Source organism: Nerophis ophidion, linkage group LG18, assembly GCF_033978795.1.
Source record: "Nerophis ophidion isolate RoL-2023_Sa linkage group LG18, RoL_Noph_v1.0, whole genome shotgun sequence".
NCBI classification, from domain to species: domain Eukaryota; kingdom Metazoa; phylum Chordata; class Actinopteri; order Syngnathiformes; family Syngnathidae; genus Nerophis; species Nerophis ophidion.
Window position 1 is genome coordinate 8,395,231 of NC_084628.1, and position 27,796 is coordinate 8,423,026.

The window sequence follows — 27,796 nt, forward strand, 5'->3', positions numbered from 1 at the left end:
CACACGCACACAAGGTGTGGCGAAATTATTCTCTGCATTTGACCAATCAGAGAGAGAGCAGTGGGCAGCAGCGGTGCCGCGCCCGGGAATCATTTTTGGTGATTTAACCCCCAAATCCAACCCTTGATGCACTCAGACACATGTGATGAAGCTGTTTGTGAAATCCTATTCTGTTGTTTGGTGCTAAAGTAATCACAAGTTGCTACAGGTCTGATATTTAATTAAATATAAAGTAAAAAAAAACAAAAAAAAACCTAAAAGATAAAACATAAATAACTTTTACTGGAAATTATGGCTGTCAAAGTTAATATTAAAAAAATTTGCGCTGTTAAAGGAACTCATAGTTAATACGCGATTAACGTGCATACGCCTCGACTCCTTTTTGACCCTTGACCCGTTCCGTAGTGTGGTGAAATGAATAGTGGTGTCCAGTCATTGTGGCGCCACAAGCTGAGAATATATTGAGCATAAATGCACAAAGAAAGCGGGACATTGAAGAAGTCTCAGGCCCAAAGGATAAGACAAGACAATTTTATCTTCAATGGCCGTTAGACGACTTCATCGGAACAAACTCTGCTGGCACGCTTTGCTGCTTGCAAAGTGGAGAGCTTCACGTCTGTGTTTACATTACAGTTTAGTACAGACAGCGATTTTAAACTAGACAAAGAAGTCAATGGCGTTTTAAAATCGTGTTTTTATCACCTTCGTCTTTTAGTAAAGGTTAAACCGTTTTTATCTTTTAACCTTTTTGAACAAGTCATGCATGCTTTTATTTCAAGTCGCCTTGACTACTGCAATGTTTATGCTGGCATTAGCCAAAAAGCTCTCTCCCGGTTGCAGCACGACTTTTAACAGGGGCCAGGAAACGCCAGCATATAACCCCAATTCTTCAGAGTTTGCACTGGCTCCCTGTTCATTTTAGAATTGATTTTAAAACATTGCTGTTTGTTTTTAAATCTTTACATGGACTGGCACCTGAATATATCTCGGACCTTATCCAAATTTACATTCCTGCGTGCGCTCTGAGGTCCGAGAGCCAGTTCCAGCTCGTGGTGCCCAAGACCAGACTTAAGACCAGGGGAGACAGGGCCTTCTCTGTGGTCGGCCCTAAGCTCTGGAACACTCTGTCCCTCCATGTTCAAACTGCTTCCACAGTGGAGTGTTTTAAGTCTCGTCTTAAGACCCACTTTTATTCTTTGGCTTTTAACACTAAGTGAGTTGTGTGGTCCTCTGTTGTCCTCTGTGTTTTTTATACACTTTGATTTCTATTTTACTGTTTTAATTGATTTTACCCTTTAAAATAGTTTTTAATCATATTTGTTTTTATATTGTTTTTATTGGTTTTATATTTATTTATTTTTTGTTTTCATTCAGTCATTGGTGGAGCATAATATATATATATATACTTTTTTTTATTTTACTTTATTTATTTATTTTTATTTTTTTTACAATTGTTTTTAACACGGCTGTGCAGCACTTTGGAAACGTTATTGTTGTTTAAATGTGCTATATAAATAAAGTGGATTGATTGGATTGGATTGGAAGTACATTCATAACATAAAATGTAGATTGTTACTCGAACTGCTTTAGCACGATGGAACACAAGCTCAGCAGAAAAAAAAGACTGTAGAGAGGAAGTCTGATCGGAGACTTTCTTCAAAATGTGTCAAGTCTTTTCTCATACCAGTCACACACATCCGGCTTCAAAAATAATAGTGCTACTCTTTACATCCGGTCTAGCCCACACAGCAACAAAAAAATCATCATTCATGCTTTGTCAAAGATGTTTTGTAATGTTATTCCGTAATATTTCTACCTAAATAAGAGCTTTCTGGCAGATTGAAATGAAGTCTATTGTAATAGCGGCGGCGATATGACGGCAGTAGACTGTCTTTGAACAAGTCATGTTCACAATAGCACTGTCGAACTCAAAAAGCAGAAGCAGGACACGACACCACAGCTATGTCTTCTTCGTTACCACTGATACTGCCCTCTTCAGCCCACAGCGGGTAATTACAGCTCACTACACAGTATTACAATTGTGACAGTATATTATTTTATAACCAGTACTTATTGATAGTCCGCAACTACAGAATGTTTAACAGGCTGAATATTACATTTTATTAATAAACAAAAAAGGTTAAGACTTTGTCGTGCAGACACATGAATACATTTAATTTGTGTAACATGTAATAAACTGAATATCAGAAGCATTTATTCAGGTAGAAAAAATTATCACATTTTACATTACCAAAAATCTTTAAAAATCAAAGCCTGATTGTAGCAATCCACATTTTGTGTTAATAATGTGTGAAACTGGTATCCAAACATAGTGTTTCTTCTCTAAATACAAGTGATTCTACAGGAGGAAAACAAAATTCTGTATTTCTACAAAACACAAAATTTGGGCAAGACACCAACGCACTGGAGGTTTTTTTTTTTTTTAATTCTCTTTTATAGGGTATTTGTCTTTTTTGTTGACCTAATTAAAAATCATAATTCTTAAAAACATTTCATTAAAGCAAATTAAATGTCCAACCATGGTATTAAAACTTTAAAATGATCTGTCTAGGGCCCACTTATAAATTATGAAAAATTATATTTATCTGCGATTAATTGCGATACATTTTGCGATTAATAGCGATTCAATATTTCAATCATTTGACAGCCTGACTGCAAATGAGAACCGGCTACAAATATCGGTTATCGGCCTCCTTTACTACTAATAATCGATATCGGTCCTGAAAAAACACATCGGTCGATCTCTAGTTCATCTATTCCTGTTTAGATGAAGAATGACTCAAAATCCCTGAAGAAAAAAGCCTTTTTGAGTTTTTGTTTGCCATTTCCAGATCAAAGTAGGCTGATGAAGTGTACCAACTTCTTGGTTTATGTCCACATAATTTAATTGTCAGGTGAGAGGCATTATTTGTAATCCAGAATTAACTTTCAACCAGTCAGAGGCAAGAGAGCAGCTCCTTAGCTCATGCTGTCAATACAGCATCATAAGCTATTGTTACTTCCCTCTGATCCATCCAGCCATCCATCCATCTTCTACCGCTTGTCCTTTTTGGGGTCGCTGGAGCCTATCTCAGCTGCATTCGGGCAGAAGGCAGGGTACACCCTGGACAAGTCGCCACCTCATTGCAGGGCCACCACAGATAGACAGACAACATTCACACACTAGGCCCAATTTAGTGTTGCCAATCAACCTATCCCCAGGTGCAAGTCTTTGGAAGTGGGAGGAAGCCGGAGTCCCCGGAGAGAATCCACGCGATCACGGGGAGAACATGCAAACTCCACATAGAAAGACCCCAAACCCGGGATCGAACCCAGGGGTTTCGTATTGTGAGGCACATGTGACACTGTGCTGCCCCTCTCTGATCAATGCGCCGCTAAATTTTGGTCCTTAACATTAGAGCTTATAATACAAACATTGCTAATACTTGGTTAATATTCAGGTCACGAAAGGTAAATGGAGTACTGTTGGCAGTTTTTGGATGTTTTAGTGGGTTTTACGGGCGGAATAGACACAATGGCGTCGTGGATCCCATTGGCTCAAGTGGAAGCTGACTTACGTTTATTTACCAGTTAGAATGCATAAAAAAGACATGTGTTCTCGTTCACAGAAGGTTTGTGAATTATAAGCAAAATTCCCCTTTAAAAGATTCTTAAAGGCCTACTGAAATGAGATTTTCTTATTCAAACGAGGATAGCAGGTCCATTCTATGTGTCATACTTTGTCGTTTTGCGATATTGCCATATTTTTGTTGAAAGGATTTAGTAGAGAACATCGACGATAAATTTCGCAACTTTTGGTCGCTAATAAAAAAGCCTTGCAGACTATAACGTCACAAGGGTGAAGGCTCCGCACATCCTCACATTGTTTATAATGGGAGCCTCCAGCAGCAAGAGCTATTCAGACCGAGAAAATGACAATTTCCCCATTAATTTGAGCGAGGATGAAAGATTTGTGGCTGAGGATATTGATAGCGAAAGACTAGAAAATAAATAAATAAAGTTACAAAAAAAAAAAAGGCGATTGAATTGTGAGCGATTCAAATGTTTTTAGACACATTTACTAGGATAATTCTGGTAAATCCCTTATCTTTCTATTGTGTTGCTATTGTTTTAGTGAGATTATATAGTACCTAATAGTCGGAGGGGTGTGGCCACGGGTGTCTTGACTAATTCTAAAGGAATTAGTCACTGCAGCAGCAGGACGACAGAAGTTCCGCTGATCTCCGGTAAGAGGCGACTTTTTACCACAATTTTCTCATCGAAACCTGCCGGTTGACAAGTGGTCGGGATCCATGTTTGCTTGACCGCTCTGATCCATAGTAAAGCTTCACCTCCGGGAATTTTAAACAGGGAATCACCGTGTGTTTGTGTGGCTAAAGGCTAAAGCTTCCCACCTCCATCTTTCTACTTTGACTTCTCCATCATTAATTGAACAAATTGCAAAATATTCAGCAAAACAGATGTCCAGAATACTGTGTAATTATGCGATTAAAGCAGACGACTTTTAGATGCTAGTGGTGCTACGCTAATATGTCCCCTCCAACTCCAGACGTCACTCGCACGCGTCATCATTCCGCAACGTTTTCAACAAGAAACTCCGCGGGAAATTAAAAATTGTAATTTAGTAAACTAAAAAAGCCGTATTGGCATGTGTTGCAATGTTAATATTTCATCATTGATATATAAACTATCAGACTGTGTGGTCGGTAGTAGTGGGTTTCAGTAGGCCTTTAAGTTACACACATTTTTAAACATTTGTAACAAGTTTATTCCATCCATCCATCCATCCATCCTCTTCCGCTTATCCGAGGTCGGGTCACGGGGGCAGCAGCCTAAGCAGGGAAGCCCAGACTTCCCTTTCCCCAGCCACTTCGTCTAGCTCTTCCCAGGGGATCCCGAGGCGTTCCCAGGCCAGCCGGGAGACATAGTCTTCCCAACGTGTCCTGGGTCTTCCCCGTGGCCTCCTACCGGTTGGACGTGCCCTAAACACCTCCCTAGGGAGGCGTTCGGGTGGCATCCTGACCAGATGCCCGAACCACCTCATCTGGCTCCTCTCGATGTGGAGGAGCAGCGGCTTTACTTTGAGTTCCTCCCGGATGGCAGAGCTTCTCACCCTATCTCTAAGGGAGAGCCCCGCCACACGGCGGAGGAAACTCATTTCGGCCGCTTGTACCCGTGATCTTATCCTTTCGGTCATGACCCAAAGCTCATGACCATAGGTGAGGATGGGAACGTAGATCGACCGGTAAATTGAGAGCTTTGCCTTCCGGCTCAGCTCCTTCTTCACCACAACGGATCGGTACAACGTCCGCATTACTGAAGACGCCGCACCGATCCGCCTGTCGATCTCACGATCCACTCCTCTCCCACTCGTGAACAAGACTCCTAGGTACTTGAACTCCTCCACTTGGGGCAAGTTTATTCTAATCTATTTTATTAAAATGATTTAATAGGGACATAATTCACACATAGTCTAACCGTCAAATACAATCCAGGTTAATAAGTTACAAGATGTACCTGAAGTGGTTGTTGATGGACTTGGTATTCTTTTCTGCTCAGTGCTGGTTCCAAATCCTCCAAATGCTTCATCCTACAAAGAAATAAGAATGCAAAAACACAGTATATCAGCATCCATCTGTGTACATATTTGACAGATGTGCAACACTCGATTTGTTGTGGAGTTACAGTAGATAAAAATCAAGACTGCTATAATGACTCAAATGGAGAACATTCACTGGATTTGCTGCTTCACTTTATCTTGTGTGATAATAAACAGACTGACTATCTCTGGGGTCGGGACTGACCGATGAAAGAGAATGTTGATAGTGTCCCTTAGAGCTTCAAAAAATGTGTCAAAGTGACATTTTAAAGAGGAGCAGAATAAAATCAATTCATTCTTGGCCGCTGATGGTCAAATCACAAAGGATAAGTGGAATTGCAAACATTTCTTTGAAATTCCACCTAGTGACTAACACACATCAGTGGTTACAGGCTCCTTGGACAGACAGACTGACGCTGAGGTGTTTGGTCATAGAGCACAATTGAACAATCTAAATCGTGACTCGACTGTCAAACCTTCGACTGCTCTGTGACATTTAAAGGTCGCATAGCAATCTTTTCACCTATTTTAGGCGTAAATAGGTCCCACACTAGTGTATTAAAAGTAGGGCTGGGAGATATGGCATGTATCTATATTGCTAAATATATTGCAGCCTTCTGCAATACCAATATCACAATATATTATTTGGAATATATATGACAAAATCATTTAAAACGAGTTACAAAGGCTCCCTAATTTTTGCAGTAACATATTGCTTAATTTCCACTTGTATTAGCACCCATCAGGAGCAAGGGTGAAGTGTCTTGCTCAGGACACAACGGACGTGACGAGGTTGGTACTAGGTGGGATTTGAACCAGGGACCCTCGGGTTGCGCACGGCCACTCTTCCACTGCGCCACGCCGTCCCGAAAATGACTATACAGAGTATACATTCTCGCGCAGTTGCGTTTAGCTGCGGCCATTACAGTACAGGCGTTTCTCACTCTTTCTTGTATTTCCTTCTCACAGAGACGTAAAACAAGCGCACCTTCTTACATAAGTCACATAGGTATACGCCCTCGCGGAGCAGAGAGGTAGCGGCATAGGTAACGTTAGCTGTGGTGCGAGTGATAATACGAGAGAAAGAAGGTGCGGATCTGGTAACAAATGAAGGAAGAATTCATTCCCAAGAAAAACAGCACGGGGTGTATCGTCTGGTGGTGGTTTGGCTTCAAGCGGGAAGATGTCGAACAGACAACCGTAATTTGTCAAGTGTGGGGCAAAAGCGTTGCTCCAAAAAGTAGCAGCACCGCTAATATGTAGCATCATTTGAAAAGTCACCCGCTAGAGAATGAAGGGTGCTTGAAACTCCGCATGTCAACATCTCCGTTCGGTGTCACACCAACAAAATGCAGAGGCAACCATTTCCACAGCGCTGTATGAAAAACATAGTCAACGACAGGAGATAACGTCCGCAGGAACCTACCACATAGCGAAGGACATACACTGTCTGATTTCCTATCGTGCTGCTCATTTTTATTTGACAGTTATTGAAACATCTTGTGTGACATCATGCACAAAAGTGCACATTATTTGTTTTAAACTATTGGAGTGGCGTTTAATTTAGTGTTGTTTTGAAATGTCATCTTACTGACATCATGCACAAAAGTGCACTCATAGCTTGTTTTAAAATGTCTCAGACGATCTTGCACTTTCTGTTTTGAAATGACATGAATGTTTGTGCCACTGCTTAATAACTGTTTGATAAATACAGTTTTGCTAAATTGACTTAGTTGTGATTTCCTTCTCTGCATGAAAGTTTAAAATGAGCATATATTAATGCAGTATGAACAAGAATGCTTTAATATAAACACATAGAATCATCATACTGCTGTGATTATATGTATCAAGTGTTCATTCAAGGCTAAGGCAAAATATCGAGATATATATCGTGTATTGTGACATGGCCTAAAAATATTGAGATATTAAAAAAAGGTCATATCGCCCAGCTTTAGTTGTAACATGGTTCTATCTACACTTGTTAATACGTAATTAGCACCTTTTCTTCTGTTATTTGGCTACTTGACATTAGTTTTGGGCGATACCAAAAATTTGAGTATTAAGCCAACACCAAGGGGCAGTATTGGTCAAACCAATGCTGATTTCTCACATTTTCAACATCATTGAATGATTCCATTTTCATCACAACTATAATCAGGAGAAAAAAAACAAAGGATGGTGTTGTAAGAATATCACTTCCATATTTAAATCATTTAGTTTTTGCCCCAAAGGTCCTTCTGTATTCAGAGACTTATTTTCTGAGTTTGTAAACATTAACAAAAACAACTAAATATGTTTTGGTAAATGAAAATATCAATCTAACCACTGTAGTATCGACCATACACTGACACTATACTTCCATATCATTACTGTCGATATTTGTATCGATCCGCCCACTTCTGTTTACATTCAAGACCTGTGGTTAGCATACCTTTGTATGGTGTGTCCTGTAGCATGTTTAGCTAAACCTTGTCCTCCAGTAACATTAATACTTGTAAGAAATGTAATTTGGTTGCCGCCATGGTGACGAGGATTACTGACTTTTAGTAGTGTCTTTTCACTGTGGAGGGAAGTTAGCCACTCGCAAGAATGCTACATTGAGGATGTGTTTGCTTGCTTGTCGCAGTCAGATTTGCAGGACACAGCTGTTACGTTTCATCAACATACATTATCGTGATTTAACGATTGTATTAAAAGCTCCATTGTCGGCCAAATTTACATAATTTATTTTGCATACCCTCTTAGTACCAACCTCGTCAAGTCCGTTGTGTCCTGAGCAAGACACTTCACCCTTGCTCCTGATGGGTGCTGGTTAGCGCCTTGCATGGCAGCTCCCTCCATCAGTGTGTGAATGTGTGTGTGAATGGGTAAATGTGGAAGTGGTGTCAAAGCGCTTTGAGTACCTTGTAGGTAGAAAAGCGCTATACAAGTACAACCCATTTATTTATTTATTTATCACACAACACCAGTTAGAAGTGTATTGGCCAAAATATCCCATTGATGCTGTACGTCAGAGTGTTTAAAAGTACTTTTAGTATTCCCTTCTGGGAACACGTGGTTTGTGTGTCTGTAACAAAAATTATGGGGGGGACTTTTGCCCATCTTTCACGATCACATTCTCTTTTTTTGCGCATTTTAGATAGCCGGCTCATGCTGGCATGTTTTCCCACTAACAATGCACCGAATGGGGATTCATCTCTTCCACACAGGTTACCGGAGCTTCTGCTACATTGCCTTTGAGTTGGGAAAAGTTCATTTTTGGTTATAAATAAACGTTATCTGAAATGTTTATATTATTACATCCCTAATGGAGACATGTGATATACAGTCACAGTCGTTTGGCTTCAAATGGGTATATGTCGAATAGACAACATTAATTTGTCAAGTGTGGGGCAAAAGCGTTGCTACCAAAAGTAGCATTACTGCTAATATGTAGCATCATTTGAAAAGTCACCTGCTAGATAATGAATAGTGCTTACTCCGCATGTCAACATCTCCATTCGGTGCCACACGCCCAAACCATCAAAATGCCGAGGCAAACATTTCCAGATCAACACCGTATGAAAACAACAGTCAACAACAGAAGGAGATAATGTCCGCAGTAACCTACCACATCGCAAAGGACATACACTATTTGAATTCCTATCATGCAGCGCATTTTTATTTGACACTTACTGAAATATATTGTGTGACATCATGCACAAAAGTGCACTTTATTTGTTTTAAACTATTGTAGTGGCGTTCTGTACAAAAAGTGCACTTTAATTCCGTGTTGTTTTGATATGTCATCTTAGTGACATCATGCACAGAAGTGAACTAATAGCTTGTTTTAAAATGTCTCTAACAATCTTGCACTTTCTGTTTTGGAAATGACATGAATGTTTGTGCCACTGCTTAATAACTGTTTCATAAATACACTTTTGGTCAATTGACCTAGTTGTGATTTCCTTTTATGCATGAAAGTTTAAAATGAGTAATATATCAGTGCAGTATGAACAAGAATGTTTTAATGTAGACACATACAATCATCATACTGCTGTGATTATATGTAGCAAGTGTTCATTCAAGGCTAAGGCAAAATATCAAATAAAAATAATATGCATGAAAGTTTAAAATGAGCATATATTAATGCAGTATGAAAAATAATGTTTTAATGTAGACACATACAATCATCATACTGCTGTGATTATATGTAGCAAGTGTTCATTCAAGGCTAAGGCAAAATATCAAATAAAAATAATATGCATGAGAGTTTAAAATGAGCATATATTAATGCAGTATGAAAAATAACGTTTTAATGTAGACACATACAATCATCGAACTGCTGTGATTATATGTATCAAGTGCTAATTCAAGGCTGAGGCAAAATCTCGAGATATATGTCGTGCATCGCGATATGGCCTAAAAATATTGAGATATTAAAAATGGCCATATCGCCCAGCCTTAATTGAAAGTATAGTAAATTCATGAACTCTAGCGTTAATGGGTAGGGGATGGCTTTAGATGGTAGTAAGAGACTGGCAGTGAGCGCTCAAGGTCAATCTTTGGCATCCGCCGTGTACCTCCTCTACATCTTAAAAACTGAGCGTGCGTGTGCTTAAGAGTTGAGGTGAGGATGTTGTTTCATGTTTATTTATAGCGATGAGCAGGGATGCAGTAGAGGTCTGGTTGGCCCACTTTGCAGAGCAGCAGCTGCTCCCCTCCTACAAACTACAACCAGTAACCTGCAGCCTGACACTGGCACGTTACGAGCGCTGCACATTACACAATTTCCGTGATAACGTGCACATCCTTCACTCGTCCCTGAGCATCTTCTCCGTGTTTTGTTGCTAAGCATCCCCTCTTCTTCCCTCTCCTCACGGAATCATCCTCTGCGAGCATGCAGCTGCGTCGGGTGGGTGTTTTTGCAGCCCTTGAGGAAAAAGGGGGGCGGGGTGCCAACGGACGACTCTGACTCGCTGCGATGGTGTGAGTAGCGCTCGATGACATCACAGCACCGAACAAGGGCGGGCTATAGGCCGCCACATGTAAACACACGTGAGCGGGACGCGCTTCCGATGCTGTCGGGCAGCAATTTACATGACGGGCTAACGCACGCGGAAGTTTTCACTAGAAAAGAGACACAAATAGCAGCGGAATTTACACAGGCAGCGGGCGGGTGGAGAGTAGGCGGGGGAGGGGAGCACAGGCAGGGCAGGCAAATGAGGAAATGGGGGGGTAAGAAGACATGGAAACAGCATCTTGACCCAACATGAGAGAATGATGTTGTCTCATGGGAGGATGCAAAAGGTCAGGGGCCACGGCGTGCCAAATCCAAACCTAAACAGCAGGCTTCCCACACACAGCAAGCCGCCCCCCCCCCCCCACCGCCTTTAACGCCATGCTATCCAAAACACACTTTCAATCGCTCCTCGTTTTGTGGCTTCCGCCCACGGGTGTGCGAAGAGCTCAATAGCAGGGTCACGCTCAAAGGAGTAAACAAACACTAGAATTTGAGGTAAGCACTGTGTGCTGCTTTGATTTGTAGCAATGGGATGATAACGCAACAGTACTTAAGAGTAGTCAGTGTAAAGCTTGTTCAGCAGATGTAATATCCACTGGAAATGACTCCACACACAAGTGGTAAGTGGCGGTAAATGCATCTTGTCTATACAGTCAAGCATTGTCAGGCTCCATGAGTGCAGCCGGCACTGAGGAAGCTAAGGTTCATTGGGGGAAAACATGAATGCAAACATTTAATTTGACTTGGTAAAAAACACAGCATGCTCTCCTTTACTGGGACTCGAGCTGCAATTTTGAGAGAAAAAAACTAATAGCGATTTTTTTTTTGTCTCCAAAAATGGGATTTGATTTGTGATTTTTAAATTTTGTACACAAAAATGGACAAAAAATGTGACAATAACAAGTGTTACTGTTAGACTTTTTAATCAACATTTTCACTTTCTCAAAGTGCCACACATTAGATCAGGGGTGCCCATTACGTCGATCGCGATCGACTGGTCGATCTCGGAGGGTGTGTCAGTCGATCTCAAGCCAGGCATTAAAAAATAGACATAAAAATGAGCAATCATCAATCATACCAAGACTTCACTTTCGTCAGTTGTTTGACATTCTCGGCACCCGAGGATCTTGTGAGATGACGCTGGCTGCTGCGAGCTCATATTTAAGAAAAAAATCACTAACAGGGCGGACGCAGAGAAACACATTTTATTTCTAGAGACTCCGTACCTACTGTCAAAACTCTAAAGACCGACTGCACAGTTCCTGTCTTCACCATAAAAGACCTGTTTCATCCTGCCTGTGCTAACAAAATAAGAGTCTCAGAAATCTGGCAAGCTACGGAGTTTGATGCAAATGTATTTCTCCCCCGCCCTCAGCGACCGCTTTCTCACTTGCTTGCCCACCCGCACAGTCACTGACGTCACTCACCTGCTGCCAGACATTAAAGGGCCACACACATATGTTACTCTCATAACAAAGTGTTTAAAAACGAGTATGCAAGTTGGACAAATGAGATGCCAAATCCAACCACTTTCATGTGGTATTGGACAGAAAGGAGGACTTTTTTTTCCCTCCATTTGAAAATGCGGACGTTATCAGCACCACTGTCTAATTCCAATCAATGCAAGTCATCAGAATCAAATACACCAACTTATATTCTTGTCTTCATGAAAGAAAGGAATCTATGTGTGTTAAACATGCTTGTATTATCATTAAACACCATTAACTTGTTAACAAAAATGTCTCTTTCATAAATAAATAAATATAAATGATAAATAGGAATGAGGTAGATCTCCTCGACTTGGTCAATTGAAAAGTAGCTCGCCTGCAGAAAAAGTGTGAGCGCCCCTGCATTAGAACATGCAATAATTGTAGCCTTAGTATATAACAATAAGGCAAGTAACCATTTAAAATGATTTTATTTTATTTGCTTTATTTATCATTACTATATAATTGTTTACCAATGTACTGTCATTAAAAAGGTAAATAACTTTATCTTAAATACATAAACAAAAAAATACAATTGAAAAGGATTTTATTTTATTTGTTTTATTTATGATTACTGTATAATTGTTTACCATTGTACTGTAATTAAAAGGTAAATAACTATCTTAAATACATAAACAAAACAAATACAATTGAAAAGGATTTTATTTTATTTGTTTTATTTATGATTACTGTATATTTGTTTACCATTGTACTGTAATTAAAAGGTAAATAACTATTTTAAATATATAAACAAAAAAAGACAATTTAAAAGGATTTTATTTTCCATCCATCCATCCATCATCTTCCGCTTTTCCGAGGTCGGGTCGCGGGGGCAGCAGCCTAAGCAGGGAAGCCCAGACTTCCCTCTCCCCAGCCACTTCGTCTAGCTCTTCCCGGGGGATCCCGAGGCGTTCCCAGGCCAGCCGGGAGACATAGTCTTCCCAACGTGTCCTGGGTCTTCCCCGTGGCCTCCTACCGGTTGGACGTGCCCTAAACACCTCCCCGGGGAGGCGTTCGGGTGGCATCCTGACCAGATGCCCGAACCACCTCATCTGGCTCCTCTCGATGTGGAGGAGCAGCGGCTTTACTTTGAGTTCCTCCCGGATGGCAGAGCTTCTCACCCTATCTCTAAGGGAGAGCCCCGCCACCCGGCGGAGGAAACTCATTACGGCCGCTTGTACCCGTGATCTTATCCTTTCGGTCATGACCCAAAGCTCATGACCATAGGTGAGGATGGGAACGTAGATCGACCGGTAAATTGAGAGCTTTGCCTTCCGGCTCAGCTCCTTCTTCACCACAACGGATCGATACAACGTCCGCATTACTGAAGACGCCGCCCCGATCCGCCTGTCGATCTCACGATCCACTCTTCCCTCACTCGTGAACAAGACTCCTAGGTACTTGAACTCCTCCACTTGGGGCAGGGTCTCCTCCCCAACCCGGAGATGGCACTCCACCCTTTTCCGGGCGAGGGTTAGGGTTAGGGTTATTTTATTTGTTTTATTTATCATTACTAGGGGTGTAACGGTACACAAACATTTCGGTTGGGTACGTACCTCGGTTCAAAGGTCACGGTTCGGTTCATTTTTGGTACAGTAAGAAAACAACAAAATATAATTTTTTTAATTATTTATTTAACAAATTTGCTAAATCTTCCACCAAAAATATTTTTCTTTGTGGAATATTTGATGTGAAGTAATCGGAAACTTGGATGGATCAATAACTCATAATAACATTGATTTTGACTCAATATTATGTTTTGAGCAATGACAGTTTGAATGAAAAAAAAAACAGCTTTGTTTTATTAGTCAACGTTGCAACTTTTTCTAAATTACATTTAGTCTTTAAGCTTTTTTAGTTCACTTTTGTTTGTTTTTGTTTATTTTAATAGTATTTTTAGAATGTGCCGTGGGCCTTTAAAACATTAGCTGTGGGCCGCAAAAGGCTTCCGGGGCACACTTTTGACACCCCTGCTATAGATAATAAAAAATGTGATCCGATTAATCAATGGATAAAAAGCAGAGCCTGGCGACGCATGCGCGTTTATCATAACTCTCTCGCTCTCTCTGTCTCTGCCCCTCTCTCACGAATGTTGCTGCGTGCAGCACTTTTTTTTTTGTTTTCAACCCCTTTTAACCTTGAACGTACATTGAAAATACACGCAACCCTAAATTAAAATGCCGGACATTCAAAGCATTTAAGAAACTCCACCTGGACGGCTCCGCAAAAAGGACATAGAGGAGGTGTGGTCAGTCTATCATAGCCCAGTGTTGTTTTTTTGATTGATTGAAACTTTTATTAGGGGGGCGGTATAGCTCGGTAGGTAGAGTGGCCGTGCCAGCAACTTGAGGGTTGCAGGTTCGATTCCCACTTCCGCCATCCTAGTCACTACCGTTGTGTCCTTGGGCAAGACACTTTACCCATGGGCTCCCAGTGCCACCCACACTGGTTTAAATGTAACTTAGATATTGGGTTTCACTATGTAAAGCGCTTTGAGTCACTAGAGAAAAGTGCTATATAAATATAATTCTCTTCTCTTAGTAGATTGCACAGTACAGTACATATTCCGTACAAGTGACCACTAAATGGTAACACCGGAATAAGTTTTTCAACTTGTTTAAGTCGGGGTCCACGTAAATCAATTCATGGTGCCTTGTGTGCATTGTTTACACAACGTGCGGCGCTACTTAATATGTCCGTGTCGTTTGGTACATCTCCGAACCGAACCGAAACCCCCGTACCGAAACGGTTCAATACAAATACACGTACCGTTACACCCCTAATCATTACAGTATAATTGCTTACCATTGTACTGCAATTAAAAGGTAAATAAATTTATCTTAAATACATAAACAAAAAAAAGGCAATGGACTCTCATTTGTGTAAGCAAAAAACTTCATTTTTAATATCAACTTTAATATGGAACATCTTATAGTGCATTTTTTTTCCCAGTTGGAAAATGTAAATGTAAATGTGTTGTACTTGAATAGCGCTTTTCTACCTTCAAGGTACTCAAAGCGCTTTGACACTACTTCCACATTCACCCATTCACACACACATTCACACACTGATGGAGGGAGCTGCCATGCAAGGCCCTAACCAGCACACATCAGGAGCAAGGGTGAAGTGTCTTGCTCAGGACACAACGGACGTGACGAGGTTGGTACCAGGTGGGAATTGAACCAGGGACCCTCGGATTGCGCACGGCCACTCTTCCACTGCGTCACGCCGTCCCCAAAAACTAGGTCGGACGTTCTCTTTTTGTTTATTGCCATCACGTGATCACAGCATTCTCGCTCGTTTGTCCGTGCTGATGGGTTTATATTTATTCACTCATACATAAAGTGGGCGCAACTTAAAAGTGTCTGCGGCCGCAGCTAGAAGTATTTGAAAGCTGGCGCCCTGCTCTCCACCAACTGAGATCTCAGAGCGATACACAAGAGTGAGACCTCTTCCTCCTTGTTTGAAGCCAGAGACAAACAACACAAGGCTCAACAATTCTGATTAGCAACCATGTCTGTCACTCAAAACTAAAGAAAAACCTCAGCCTTTTGCAGTTATTTATCGCATAATTCAAATTTCAAAGTCGATTAACCATGCAGCCCTATTTAGGACCTTTTCCCACAGATGATAAGGAGCCCATTGATTGATTGATTGATTGAAATTTTTATTAGTAGATTGCACAGTACAGTACATATTCCGTACAATTGACCACTAAATGGTAACACCCAAATAACTTTTTCAACTTGTTTAAGTCGGTGTCCACGTTAATCATTTCATGGACTACTGGAGATCAACAAACGCCTTGTTAAAGGGGAACATTATCACCAGACCTATATAAGCGTCAATATATACCTTGATGGTGCAGAAAAAAGACCATTTATTTTTTTAACCGATTTCCGAACTCTAAATGGGTGAATTTTGGCGAATTAAACGCCTTTCTGTTTATCGCGCTGGAGGCGATGACGTCAGAATGCGACGTCGCCGAGGTAACACACCCGCCATTTTCATTTTCAACACATTACAAACACAGCTTTGTTATTTTCCGTTTTTTTGACTATTTTTTGGAACCTTGGAAACATCATGCCTCGACGGTGTGTTGTCGGAGGGTGTAACAACACTAACAGGGAGGAATTCAAGTTGCACCACTGGCCCGAAGATGCGAAAGTGGCAAGAAATCTGCCGCCAGACCCCCATTGAATGTGCCGGAGTGTCTCCACATTTTACCGGCGATGCTAAGGCAGACATGACACAGAGATGTATGGATAACCTGCAGATGCATTTGCAACGAAAGTCAACGAAATCACAAAGGTGAGTTTTGTTGATGTTGACTGCCAGCTAATCAATGCTAACATGCTACGCTAATCGATGTTAACATGCTACTTACCGGCGGTGCTAAAGCAGACATGGTACAGAGATGTATGGATAACCTGCAGATGCATTTGCAACGAAAGTCAACGAAATCACAAAGGTGAGTTTTGTTGATGTTGACTGCCAGCTAATCGATGCTAACATGCTAAGCTAATCGATGCTAACATGCTACTTACCGGTGGTGCTAAAGTAGACATGGTACAGAGATGTATGGATAACCTGTAGATGCATTTGCAACTATATTACGTTTCCTTCCACCCACATGTAATGCGAAAAAAACTCTTACCAATCGACGGATTTAAGTTGCTCCCATGTCAAAAGATGCGAAAGTCCTGATCGTTTGGTCCACACATTTTACTGGCGATGCTAACGCAGCTATTCGGCCATGCTATGGCTATGAATTCGCTCAATAGCTTCAGTTTCTTCTTCAATACTTTCATACTCCAACCATCTGTTTCAATACATGCGTAATCTGTTGAATCGCTTAAGTCGCTGAAATCCGAGTTTGAACCCGAGCTAATGTCACTATTTCTTGCTGTGGTATTCCCATTGTTTGTTTACATTGGCAGCACTGTATGACGTCACAGGGAAATGGCCAGTGTCTTCGCAGAGAGCGAAAATAAGGCACTTTAAAGCTTTATTTAGGGATATTCCGAGACCGGTAAAATTTTGAAAAAAAATTCAAAAAATACAACAAGCCACTGGGAACTGATTTTTATTGTTTTTAACCCTTTTGAAATTGTGATAATGTTCCCCTTTAATAATGGCTGTGCTCTGGCTCATTTTCTGTGGAAAGTTAATCTATAAAGCTCTCGTAGCTGTACACGGACTACTCTAAATTGTATATGAGCTAACTTTCAATAGTAGTATTGTACGCTTTTATTATACATTCTCATGGGATATCCTGTCAGCTACAGTTAAATGCATAAACCAAAAGCAGTTTTGACTTGCTGCACAAAAGAGTGGTAGGAGGGACTGTCCCTGAATGCTTGGAGACAAATCTTAGTTTCAATTTGACCGTACAAAACTGCAGGGACTTTTACCGTGACATGCAGATAAGGGACTGCGCACCCCTCAGGCGAAAAATTCCCGTAGCACGATGTAATAGCCGATGTGACGGTAGTCGCACAAACCAAAGCAGACTCATGAGGGACTTTCCACTGTCAATGACTTTGATCATCAACATTTCCAACATGATTTCTTTAAATGCGCTCAGTTTTTCCTGCACTTGAGTGGGCTTTAAGTTTCCGTAAGGCAGACCATAAGTATTCTGTATTGTGAGGCAAAACAAAACAAGTTCAAACAAAGGACTGTCGAAAGAAGCGTAGCTTTATCACGCAACTAATGCATGATTGATACATTGATCAATAATACATGCTTGGCAGAAGTATGATGTCATCCCATCAAACATACAAATATCATCCTTTCAAACGGAGTTCATAAATAATGCAAGAAGTGAAACAATTGACAGTAAGTTTCACACCCACATAGGGACAGGTACTAAACTTAATACTTTTATAGACACCGGCCGAATTCCGTTGGTACGACAGGGTTCCGATTCACGTAAAAATCAAGCTATTTTAATAATATTGTTTCATGTGAGGTCACTAATGTTATAACGGTCCAGGCTAACAAAGCAAGATGCCTGATAGAAAGCGCTCCAAAGTAAGGCCACTTTTCAAAATGAGTAAGCTTGATGCTAATTGGATATGCCACAGACCTGCTACCTATTAGCATTAGCGGTTTTACATGGCAATTTCAACACCTTGAATGTGGTAATGAAAACTACAACTCAGATGTATGTTACAATCAACGTGATGTGTAATAGGTAAAATTCTTACAGTATTAAACAGGGCTGTCAAACCTGCAGCCTGCAGGCCTGAACAGGTTTAATCTGGCCCACGGCCCGCAAGATCAGATTGCTAAAAAAAAAATTAGGTGCATTTGTTAATGACAGACACTGCTGTTGTAAATGTGTCCACTGGATGTCGCAATAGCAATTCAGTGTTTAAAGACGTTGTGTCAGCTGACTTTAAGCGCCCTCTGGATTGGCTGCCGCTACTCCAACAAGCGCAGATGCAGGCAATCAGCTGTCCCTGATGTGGCTGGCAGCACATGGCGGCAGAATCGATGCACACTACCTTCTTTCATTTTAAATTATCCACTCAACGGATAAAATAATGAAATGGTAAGATGCAAAGACTTAAGTCAACTTGACTATCATCATTTTAGTTACAGTTCAATGCTGTGCTTGCAATTGGTTGGATGCATGATGCGCACCCTGATCTCCATTGTAAAAATGTGCGTTTCTACATTTGTTGTGTTTGTTCTATTTTATTTTATGCTTAAATCTACTATGTTCACCTTAGCTACATGTGTAGTTATATTACCTTGGTTTTGGCAATGGCGTCATTTTGATAATTGTTTTGTTTATACCATAATTGTAATATTTGAATGATGATAAATGAATTTGTTGTGGCAGTTGCTGATTTCACCAATGCGGCGGTTTGAGGAAACACTTTGCGTTTCCAAATATTTTTACAAGGAGAACAGCCATCATGGGAATGCTAAACAGTAGGTGCTTAAAGTTTAATGGCTTTGTAAAAACACAGTGACAAAATCTAAGTTCATTATGTTCTTCGTGGTGTTTTTGAAACAGCAACAATTTTTTTCTCAGAATTTTCAAATACCCTTGCCAAGAAAACTATTTGTAAGATGTGAATTTACAGAATACACTTGTTTTATTTTTGGCCCACGTAAGTAAAAAAAAAACAATCTGAATTTGTCTCTATTATTAAATTTTGATGCCATGATTTTAGCAGTCCAGTCCGCATGGGAACAGATTTTCCACCATGCGGACCCTGAGCTAAAATGTGTTTGACACCCCTTTGTAGCTCAACAAAAGAAAAGACTGGCACATTTGACTTAATGGCAAAGACTACTTCCTGAATATAATAACGTGTGGAGGACAAACTGAAATGAATGCAATACTTGGAAATAAGACTTAAGAGAAGTGTAATAAAAAATATAGTAACAACTGAAAAGCACAGTAATTATTATCTGGGGCTGCAGCTATGATTAAATAGTAATCGAGTAATCTCCCGATTAGTAACAGGATAGAATACCCTTTAAAGTCTCAATGTGTATTCTATGGAAAATAGTTTAAACAAATCCCAAAAATTCTGCTTGCCATCACCTTCATGTTTTTCCTAATAATTGCACTTTCAAACAAAATATTAATACGACGCTTGTTTCTGATAGATCGATTCATAATCGATTCATCGTCGCAGCCCTATCATTAAGCTCAGTCTTAAATAATACACCTCAAAGATGTGATTTTATTGATAAGGAAATTAACATTTATTACCACAAATTAGTACCGTTGGGTACCGGTTGAGTTGTTACTCGCCACATTGCGTTCCAAATTTTGCGGCTATTGGATTCATTTTTTAAGGCATATGCTACACATTTTTTGGTCCTAAATTAAGCATTTCAATTATAAAAAATGGCTAAAAAAATATACAAACATCAATACCACAGTAGTATTTATTAGGAGACTAGACCAATCAGCACGGGCTGTTCAGTATCGTGGCCACTGATTGGCTCAACCTCAGACAGCATTACAGTTTTCGGATTACCACATTTTTCGGAGTATAAATCGCTCCGGAGTATAAATCGCACCTGCCGAAAATGCATAATAAAGAAGGGAAAAAAACATGTATAAGTCGCATTTTGGGGGGAAATTTATTTGATAAAACCCAACACCAAGAATAGACATTTGAAAGGCAATTTAAAATAAATAAAGAATAGTGAACAACAGGCTGAATAAGTCTACGTTATATGAGGCATAAATAACCAACTGAGAAGGTGCCTGGTATGTTAACGTAACATATTATGGTAAGAGTCATTCAAATAACTATAACATTTAGAACATGCTATACCTTTACCAAAAAATCTGTCACTCCGAATCGTTAAATCCCATGAAATCTTATACGTCTAGTCTCTTACGTGAATGAGCTAAATAATATTATTTGATATTTTACAGTAATGTGTTAATAATATCTCACATAAGTCGCTCCTGAGTATAAGTCGCACCCCTGGCCAAACTATGAAAAAAACTGCGACTTATAGTCCAAAAAATACGGTAAATGAGTGTTAAATTCACATAAGGGTGTTATTTCACCTTAAGGGGGCGCTCATAATCAGAGGTGGGTAGTAACGCGCTACATTTACTTGAGTAACTTTTGGGATAAATTGTACTTCTAAGAGTAGTTTTTATGCAACATACTTTTACTTTTACTTGAGTATATTTATAGAGAAGAAACGCTACTTTTACTCCGTTCTATTTATTCAGCTCGCTACTCGCCACATTTTTTTATCGATCTATTAATGTTTGTTTTGGTAATGACAGAGCTTTAAAGTAGAATCTACGCATGCCTGCGTTTTACCAATCACATGCAGTCACTGGTGACGTTGGACCAATCAAACAGAGCCAGGCGGTCACATGACCCAACTTAAACAAGTTGAAAAACGTATTGGGGTGTTACCATTTAGTGGTCAATTGCACGGAATATGTACTGTACTGTGCAATCTACTAATAAAAGTTTCAATCAATTAATCAAAAGTGTAAAGGAAAAAAGACACTTTTTATTTCAACCGTACTTCCCGTCACAAGCCTAAAGACTGATCGCACAGTTCCTGTCTTCACAATAAAAGCGCCGCTCCATCGCGCCTGCGCTAACAAAATAAGAGTCTCCGAAAGCCAGCGCAAACAAGCTAGCAAACTACGGAGTTTGCCGCCAATGTATTTCTTGTAAAGTGTATAAAAACGAATATGGAAGCTGGACAAATAAGATGCCAAAAACCAACGACTTTCATGTGGTATTAGACAGAAAAGAGGAACTTTTTTTCTCCTCCATTTGAAAACGTGGACGTCTGATTCCAGTCATTGCAAGTCATCAGAATCAGGTAATACACCAACTTATATTCTTGTCTTCATGAAAGATAGGAATCTATACGTTAAACATGCATGTATATTCATTAAAACACCTTCAACATGTGAACAAAAACGGCAAAATAAATGATATACTGTCTATATAAATGTATGTATATATATATGATTTGTGTGTGTATAAATGATTTGTGTGTGTATGTATGATATGTGTGTGTATAAATGATATGTGTGTGTATGTATATATGAGGTAGATCACCTCAACTTGGTCATTTACTAAGTAATTGATAAACGTTGAAAAACTTATTGGGGTGTTACCATTTGGTGGTCAATTGTACGGAATATGTACTGTACTGTGCAATCTACTAATACAAGTTTTAATCAATCAATCAATTAATCAATCAAATCAATGAATGCCTACTGAGGCTATGGTGCTGTTAAGTTATTGTGGCTCAATGTGCCATTTTTTTATTTTATTCTAATGTACTATTATTTAATATATATTATTGTTTTAGTTGCTTAAGATATATTCCTGGCTCTGAATTTGCTCATTGCTGTTTTTATGTTTTTGTGCATTATTTGTTGCCGTAATAAGGTTACTCATCAGTTACTCAGTACTTGAGTAGTTTTTTCACAACATACTTTTTACTTTTACTCAAGTAAATATTTGGATGACTACTCCTTACTTTTACTTGAGTAATAAATCTCTAAAGTAACAGTACTCTTACTTGAGTACAATTTCTGGCTACTCTACCCACCTCTGCTCATAATGTTGAAAACGTATTTAAAAAGGTTGCAAACATGTTTTATTGTGCTCTAGCTATTAAAATATTTGTTTTATAATGAATCATTCCTATTTAGTGTAAATGTATTTATCGCGGTAATGTCCATAACCAGTTAACAGTGATAAAATGGAGACGACTGGATCATTCGCCATTGGAATTGGTACAGTATCAGTTCAAATGTGAAAGGTACCCATCCTCATGTGCACATGCAATAGTTGAAACCAAAAGACCAGACAATACAAATTTAGCCTGAATTGAATGCAATGACTTTTACACTTAGTTTTTATGCTCAGCATTTGCACTGACTTAGTTGAAGATCATAGCGGACCCAAAAGGCTGAAAAAATGTGACAAATGTCTGTGCTAGCGTGGAAACCAGACACCGCAAAAATGTGGCAAATTCCTCACATGAGGTTACCAAATTGCCTTTATTTGGCACTAAAAAAGCTGTGAGTGAAAATATGTAGAGTATCAACTTCATTTCATACGCTCTGCGGAGTTCCTAAGGGTAGCAATACTAATAGCCGCATTTACACAGACTGGAAAAGCCACTCTCTTTCTTCTAAATTCAAGGAATTTTATTGTCATACCAGCACACATGAGACACAAATTTAGCACGTGGAGTCACAGGTTTAGCCCAATGATTACCACAAGAACAATAGTAAGTATTTAATAATTTAAACAGAATATGATGTAAATAAAGTAGGTTGTAAACAGCACAGGTCAAAAAGGAGTACGTTTTAAATAGAATCCTGTATTGCAAATAAAATGTCAAAACAAAGACAGCAAACCAAATAAAAGCCCAGTTCAACACAGTTGGGACATGTGTGCAAGTTAACAGCACAAAGTTGACACTGCTTTTATTTTTTTGCACAATTACACTAATAACTCGCTTTGCTGAGTTGTGCATGTAAGCCAAAAAAAAATGTCAGCAATACTGTAAGTAAAGCCACCCTTTACAGCAGTGAACATGGTTTTTTAATTCAAGTACCCCCTAATCCAGTGGTTCTCAAATGGGGGTACGCGTACCCCTGAGGGTACTTGAAGGTATGCCAAGGGGTATGTGAGATTTTTTTTAAATATTCTAAAAATAGCAACAATTCAAAAATCCTTTATTAATATATTTATTGAATAATACTTCAACAAAATATGAATGTTAGATCATAAACTGTGAAAACAAATACAACAATGCAATATTCAGTGTTTACAGCTAGATTTTTTGTGGACATGTTCCATAAATATAGACGTTAATGATTTCTTTTTTTGTGAAAAAATCTTTAGAATTAAGTTCATGAATCCAGATGGATCTCTATTACAATCCCCAAAGAGGGCACTTTAAAGGCCTACTGAAACCCACTACTACCGACCACGCAGTCTGATAGTTTATATATCCATCCATCCATTTTCTACCGCTTATTCCCTTTTTGGGGTCGCGGGGGGCGCTGGCGCCTAGCTCAGCTACAATCGGGCGGAAGGCGGGGTACACCCTGGACAAGTCGCCACCTCATCGCAGGGCCAACACAGATAGACAGACAACATTCACACACTAGGGCCAATTTTAGTGTTGCCAATCAACCTATCCCCAGGTGCATGTCTTTGGAAGTGGGAGGAAGCCGGAGTACCCGGAGGGAACCCACGCATTCACGGGGAGAACATGCAAACTCCACACAGAAAGATCCCGAGCCTGGGATTGAACCCAAGACTGCAGGACCTTCGTATTGTGAGGCAGACGCACTAACCCCTCTGCCACCGTGAAGCCATAGTTTATATATCAATGATGAAATATTAACATTGCAACACATGCCAATACGGCCTTTTTAGTTGACTAAATTGCAATTCTAAATTTCCCGCGGAGATTCTTGTTGAAAACGTCGCGGAATGATGACACGTGCGCGTGACGTCACGGACTGTCAGGAAATATTAACGCAGCACTACTAGCGGCTAAAAGTTGTCTCTTTTCATCGCGCAATTAAGCAGTATTCTGGACATCTGTGTTGCTGAATTTTTGGCAATTTGTTCAATTAATAATGGAGACTATAAAGAACAATGCTGTTGGTGGAAAGCGGTGTATTGCAGCTGTCTTTACCACCGAGACACAGCCGGTGTTTCTTTGTTTTTAACACAGAGCGGTCAAGCGAACATGTTTCTCTACATCAACCAGCATGTTTTTGGATGGGGAAATTGTGATATATATCTTACCGGAGACATCATTTGATTATATCTGTCCTCCTGCAGTAGCTGTTTGAAAGGCAGCAGTGAGCTTGGCTCCTCCGCTTTTCTCTGAGACACTGCGTGTTCACCGCAGCCATCTGACCTCGAGGTATGTCTTTACAATCTCACTAAAACACTATTAAAACAATAAGCAGATAAGGGATCTTCCAGAATTATCCTAGTAAAAGTGTCTAATTACATCTGAAATGCTCACACTGCCGCCGCCCGGAGCAGTCGCTTTTTTTTATTTTTATTTTTTTTATTTCTAGTCCTTTGCTATCAATATCATCATCCACGAATCTTTCATCCTCGCTCAAATTAATGGTGAAATTGTCGTTTTCTCGGTCCGAATAGCTCTTGCCGCTGGAGGCTTCCATTAAAAACAATGTGAGGACGTGAGGAGCCCTCACCCTTGTGACTTCATCGTCTGCTACTTCCGGTAAAGGCAAGGCTTTTTTATCAGCACCAAAAGTTTCAAACTTTATCGTCGATGTTCTCTACTAAATATTTTCAGCAAAAATATGGCAATATCGCAAAATGATCAAGTACGACACATAGAATGAACCTGCTATCCCCGTTTAAATAACAAAATCTCATTTCAGTAGGCCTTTAAGTTGATGATTACTTCTATGTGAAGAAATCTTTATTTATAATTGAATCACTTGTTTATTTTTCAACAAGTTTTTAGTTATTTTTCTTTTTTTTTTTCCAAATAGTTCAAGGAAGACCACTACAAATGAGCAATATTTTGCACTGTTATACAATTTAATACATCAGAAACTGATGACATAGTGCTGTATTTTACTTCTTTACCTCTTTTTTTCAACCAAAAATGCTTTGCTCTGATTAGGGGGTACTTGAATTAAAAAAAATGTTCACAGGGGGTACATCACTGAAAAAAGGTTGAGAACCACTGCTTTACAGTAACTCCATTTGACGACAACACGTTTTACAGGCGCCTTTGCCGAATGACAAAAAGTAACACTTTTGTCATCTGAGCAAGTGACTCAATGTCCAGTTATGAGTCACGAATAGGAAGGTGAGGACTGCACCCGTACGTATGAGTAAGATCAGAAGGACGAGAGTGAGTCAGCCAGAAGGAAGCACGCGTACAACATTAGGTACACCTTCACTAAAATCACCTAATAAGATGTGCTATGTTCCCTCGTATGCAGTAAAAGCAGCCCGGTGCTGTAGTTTGTCACTATAACAGTTCAAGTCGGAGTATAGATCCTGTCCATTGTACAAGTAAGACAATAACAAGTCACTGCAGATTAATTTTAATTGAATTTATTGCACAAGGATGTTACATTTTAAATCCTTTACCCGTCTGCAAAACAGCCAAGCGCTCCCTCCATGTTCAAGATCTTTGACGTCTCTATGCCTTTGTTTTAATGTGTGGTGCAACCGTTTTAAGAGAATTTTTTAATAAATAGTGTTGTGCCGATCAGTATCGGCCAATTTTCTTGGAAAAGTATATGATCACCATTGATGATTAATGCCTTTTAATGCTAATCACCTCTGGCTAATATTGTATTGATTTGTTTGTCCCCCAGCTAGCAAGCTAGAATTTTATTGTGTATCTTAATACATAATTTGGCACCACTATCCATCCATTTTCTACCGCTTGTCCCTTTTGGGTTAGCGGGGGGTCGCTGGAGCCTCCACTAACTAAATAAATAATAAAACCCTCCAATACGGCAAATAAACCACTTTTTTTATATATATATATTTTAAGTTTTATAATAAAGTATTATTCAGGGTTTGCCCTAGATTGTCGGCGGTGGGGGCGAGGCTATGTATATGACATGATCATTTTTATTTGCAATGATGCATATATTTTCTTTAAGAAGGCTAAACAAATGTTTGTATTCTTAAAAACAGATATTAGTGACATTAGTGATTAACAATATAAAAATGTGTTCAACGTAGTTTCAATTGTTGTTGCTTATTGTAAAAGGTAGCCCGGGACAATTTATTGTGACCTCCCTGACTGTGGCAATTTAGTCTGCCAAATCTGTAAAAAGTTAAATTTGAAAAAAATACTTTAGTTTGTTTTGTTAATATTCTTCACAATGAAGTCACTTTAAATCTAACCACACTAAATAAAGTACATTATAAATACAAATTAAGTGCACATGCAAGTAGGAATCGCGTTAGATTAATAATATAATTAGGAATAAAAAGAAAAAAGCAATATAATTATGCCGTTAGCTTAATGCTAACGTACCATGGAGTAGCTCATAGACAAGCTAACTCAAATTAGCTTGGCCACACTCAGGGTACATACATAGACAATCATTCACATTAATATTTATATCTATGGACAATTTACAGTCTCTAATGCAGTGTTTTTCAACCACTGTGATACATGAATTGATTAACGGGGACCCCGACTTAAACAAGTTGAAAAACTTATTCGGGTGTTACCATTTAGTGGTCAATTGTACGGAATATGTACTGAACTGTGCAATCTACTAATAAAAGTATATATCAATCAATCAGTCAGTCTAGTGTGCCTTGGGAGATTATCTAGTTTCACCTATTTGGGTTAAAAATATTTTTTGCAAACCAGTAATTATAGTCTGCAAATGATGTGTTGTTGTTGAGTTTCTGTACTGTCTGGAGATCAGCAGACTTACCACGTTATACTTTTCCATATCAGTAGGTGACAGCCGGTAGCTAATTGCTATGTAGATGTTGGAAACAATGGGAGGCAGCGTGAAGGTAAAAATGTATCTTATGCTTAAACCAAAAATAAACAAAAGGTGAATGCCCCCAAGAATAGGCATTGAAGCTTAGGGAAGGCTATGCAGAACGAGACTAAAACTGAACTGGCTACAAAGTAAACAAAAACAGAATGCTGGACGACAGCAAAGACTTACTGTGGAGCAAAGACAATGTACATCCGAACATGACATGACAATCAACAATGTCCCCACAAAGAAGGCTAAAACAACTGAAATATTCTTGATTGCTAAAACAAAGCGGATGCGGGAAATATCACTCAAAGGAAGACATGAAAACTGCTACAAGAAAATACCAAAAAAAAAGAAAAAGCCACCAAAATAGGAGCGCAAGACAAGTAGTAGACCTACTTTGAGACAAGAGCTGTAGTGATGCATGCTTGGTTATGTTTTAAAGTCATACCCAACAATTGCGACATTTTAATTGATTGAAACTTTTATTAGTAGATTGCACAGTACAGTACATATTCCGTACAATTGACCACTAAATGGTAACACCCGAATATGTTCTTGAACTTGTTTAAGTCGGGGTCCACGTTAATCAATTCATGGTAACAACAAAAACTTTTTACTGTCAACTGAGTTTTGTTTTTTTAATGATTTCTGCTGGTGGTGTTCCTCCG

At 39.4% G+C, this 27,796-nt stretch overlaps 1 protein-coding gene across 3 annotated transcripts in view; it reads right to left on the bottom strand.

Annotated features, from left to right (window-relative positions):
* kmt2a (lysine (K)-specific methyltransferase 2A) overlaps positions 1-27,796 on the bottom strand; it is a 153,514-nt gene that overhangs the window by 94,367 nt on the left and 31,351 nt on the right. For all 3 annotated transcript variants that reach the window (XM_061878677.1, XM_061878676.1, XM_061878674.1), the window contains exon 2: positions 5,539-5,611. In XM_061878677.1, the coding sequence (XP_061734661.1) occupies positions 5,539-5,611 (73 nt within the window). The remainder of the gene's footprint in view (positions 1-5,538; positions 5,612-27,796) is intronic.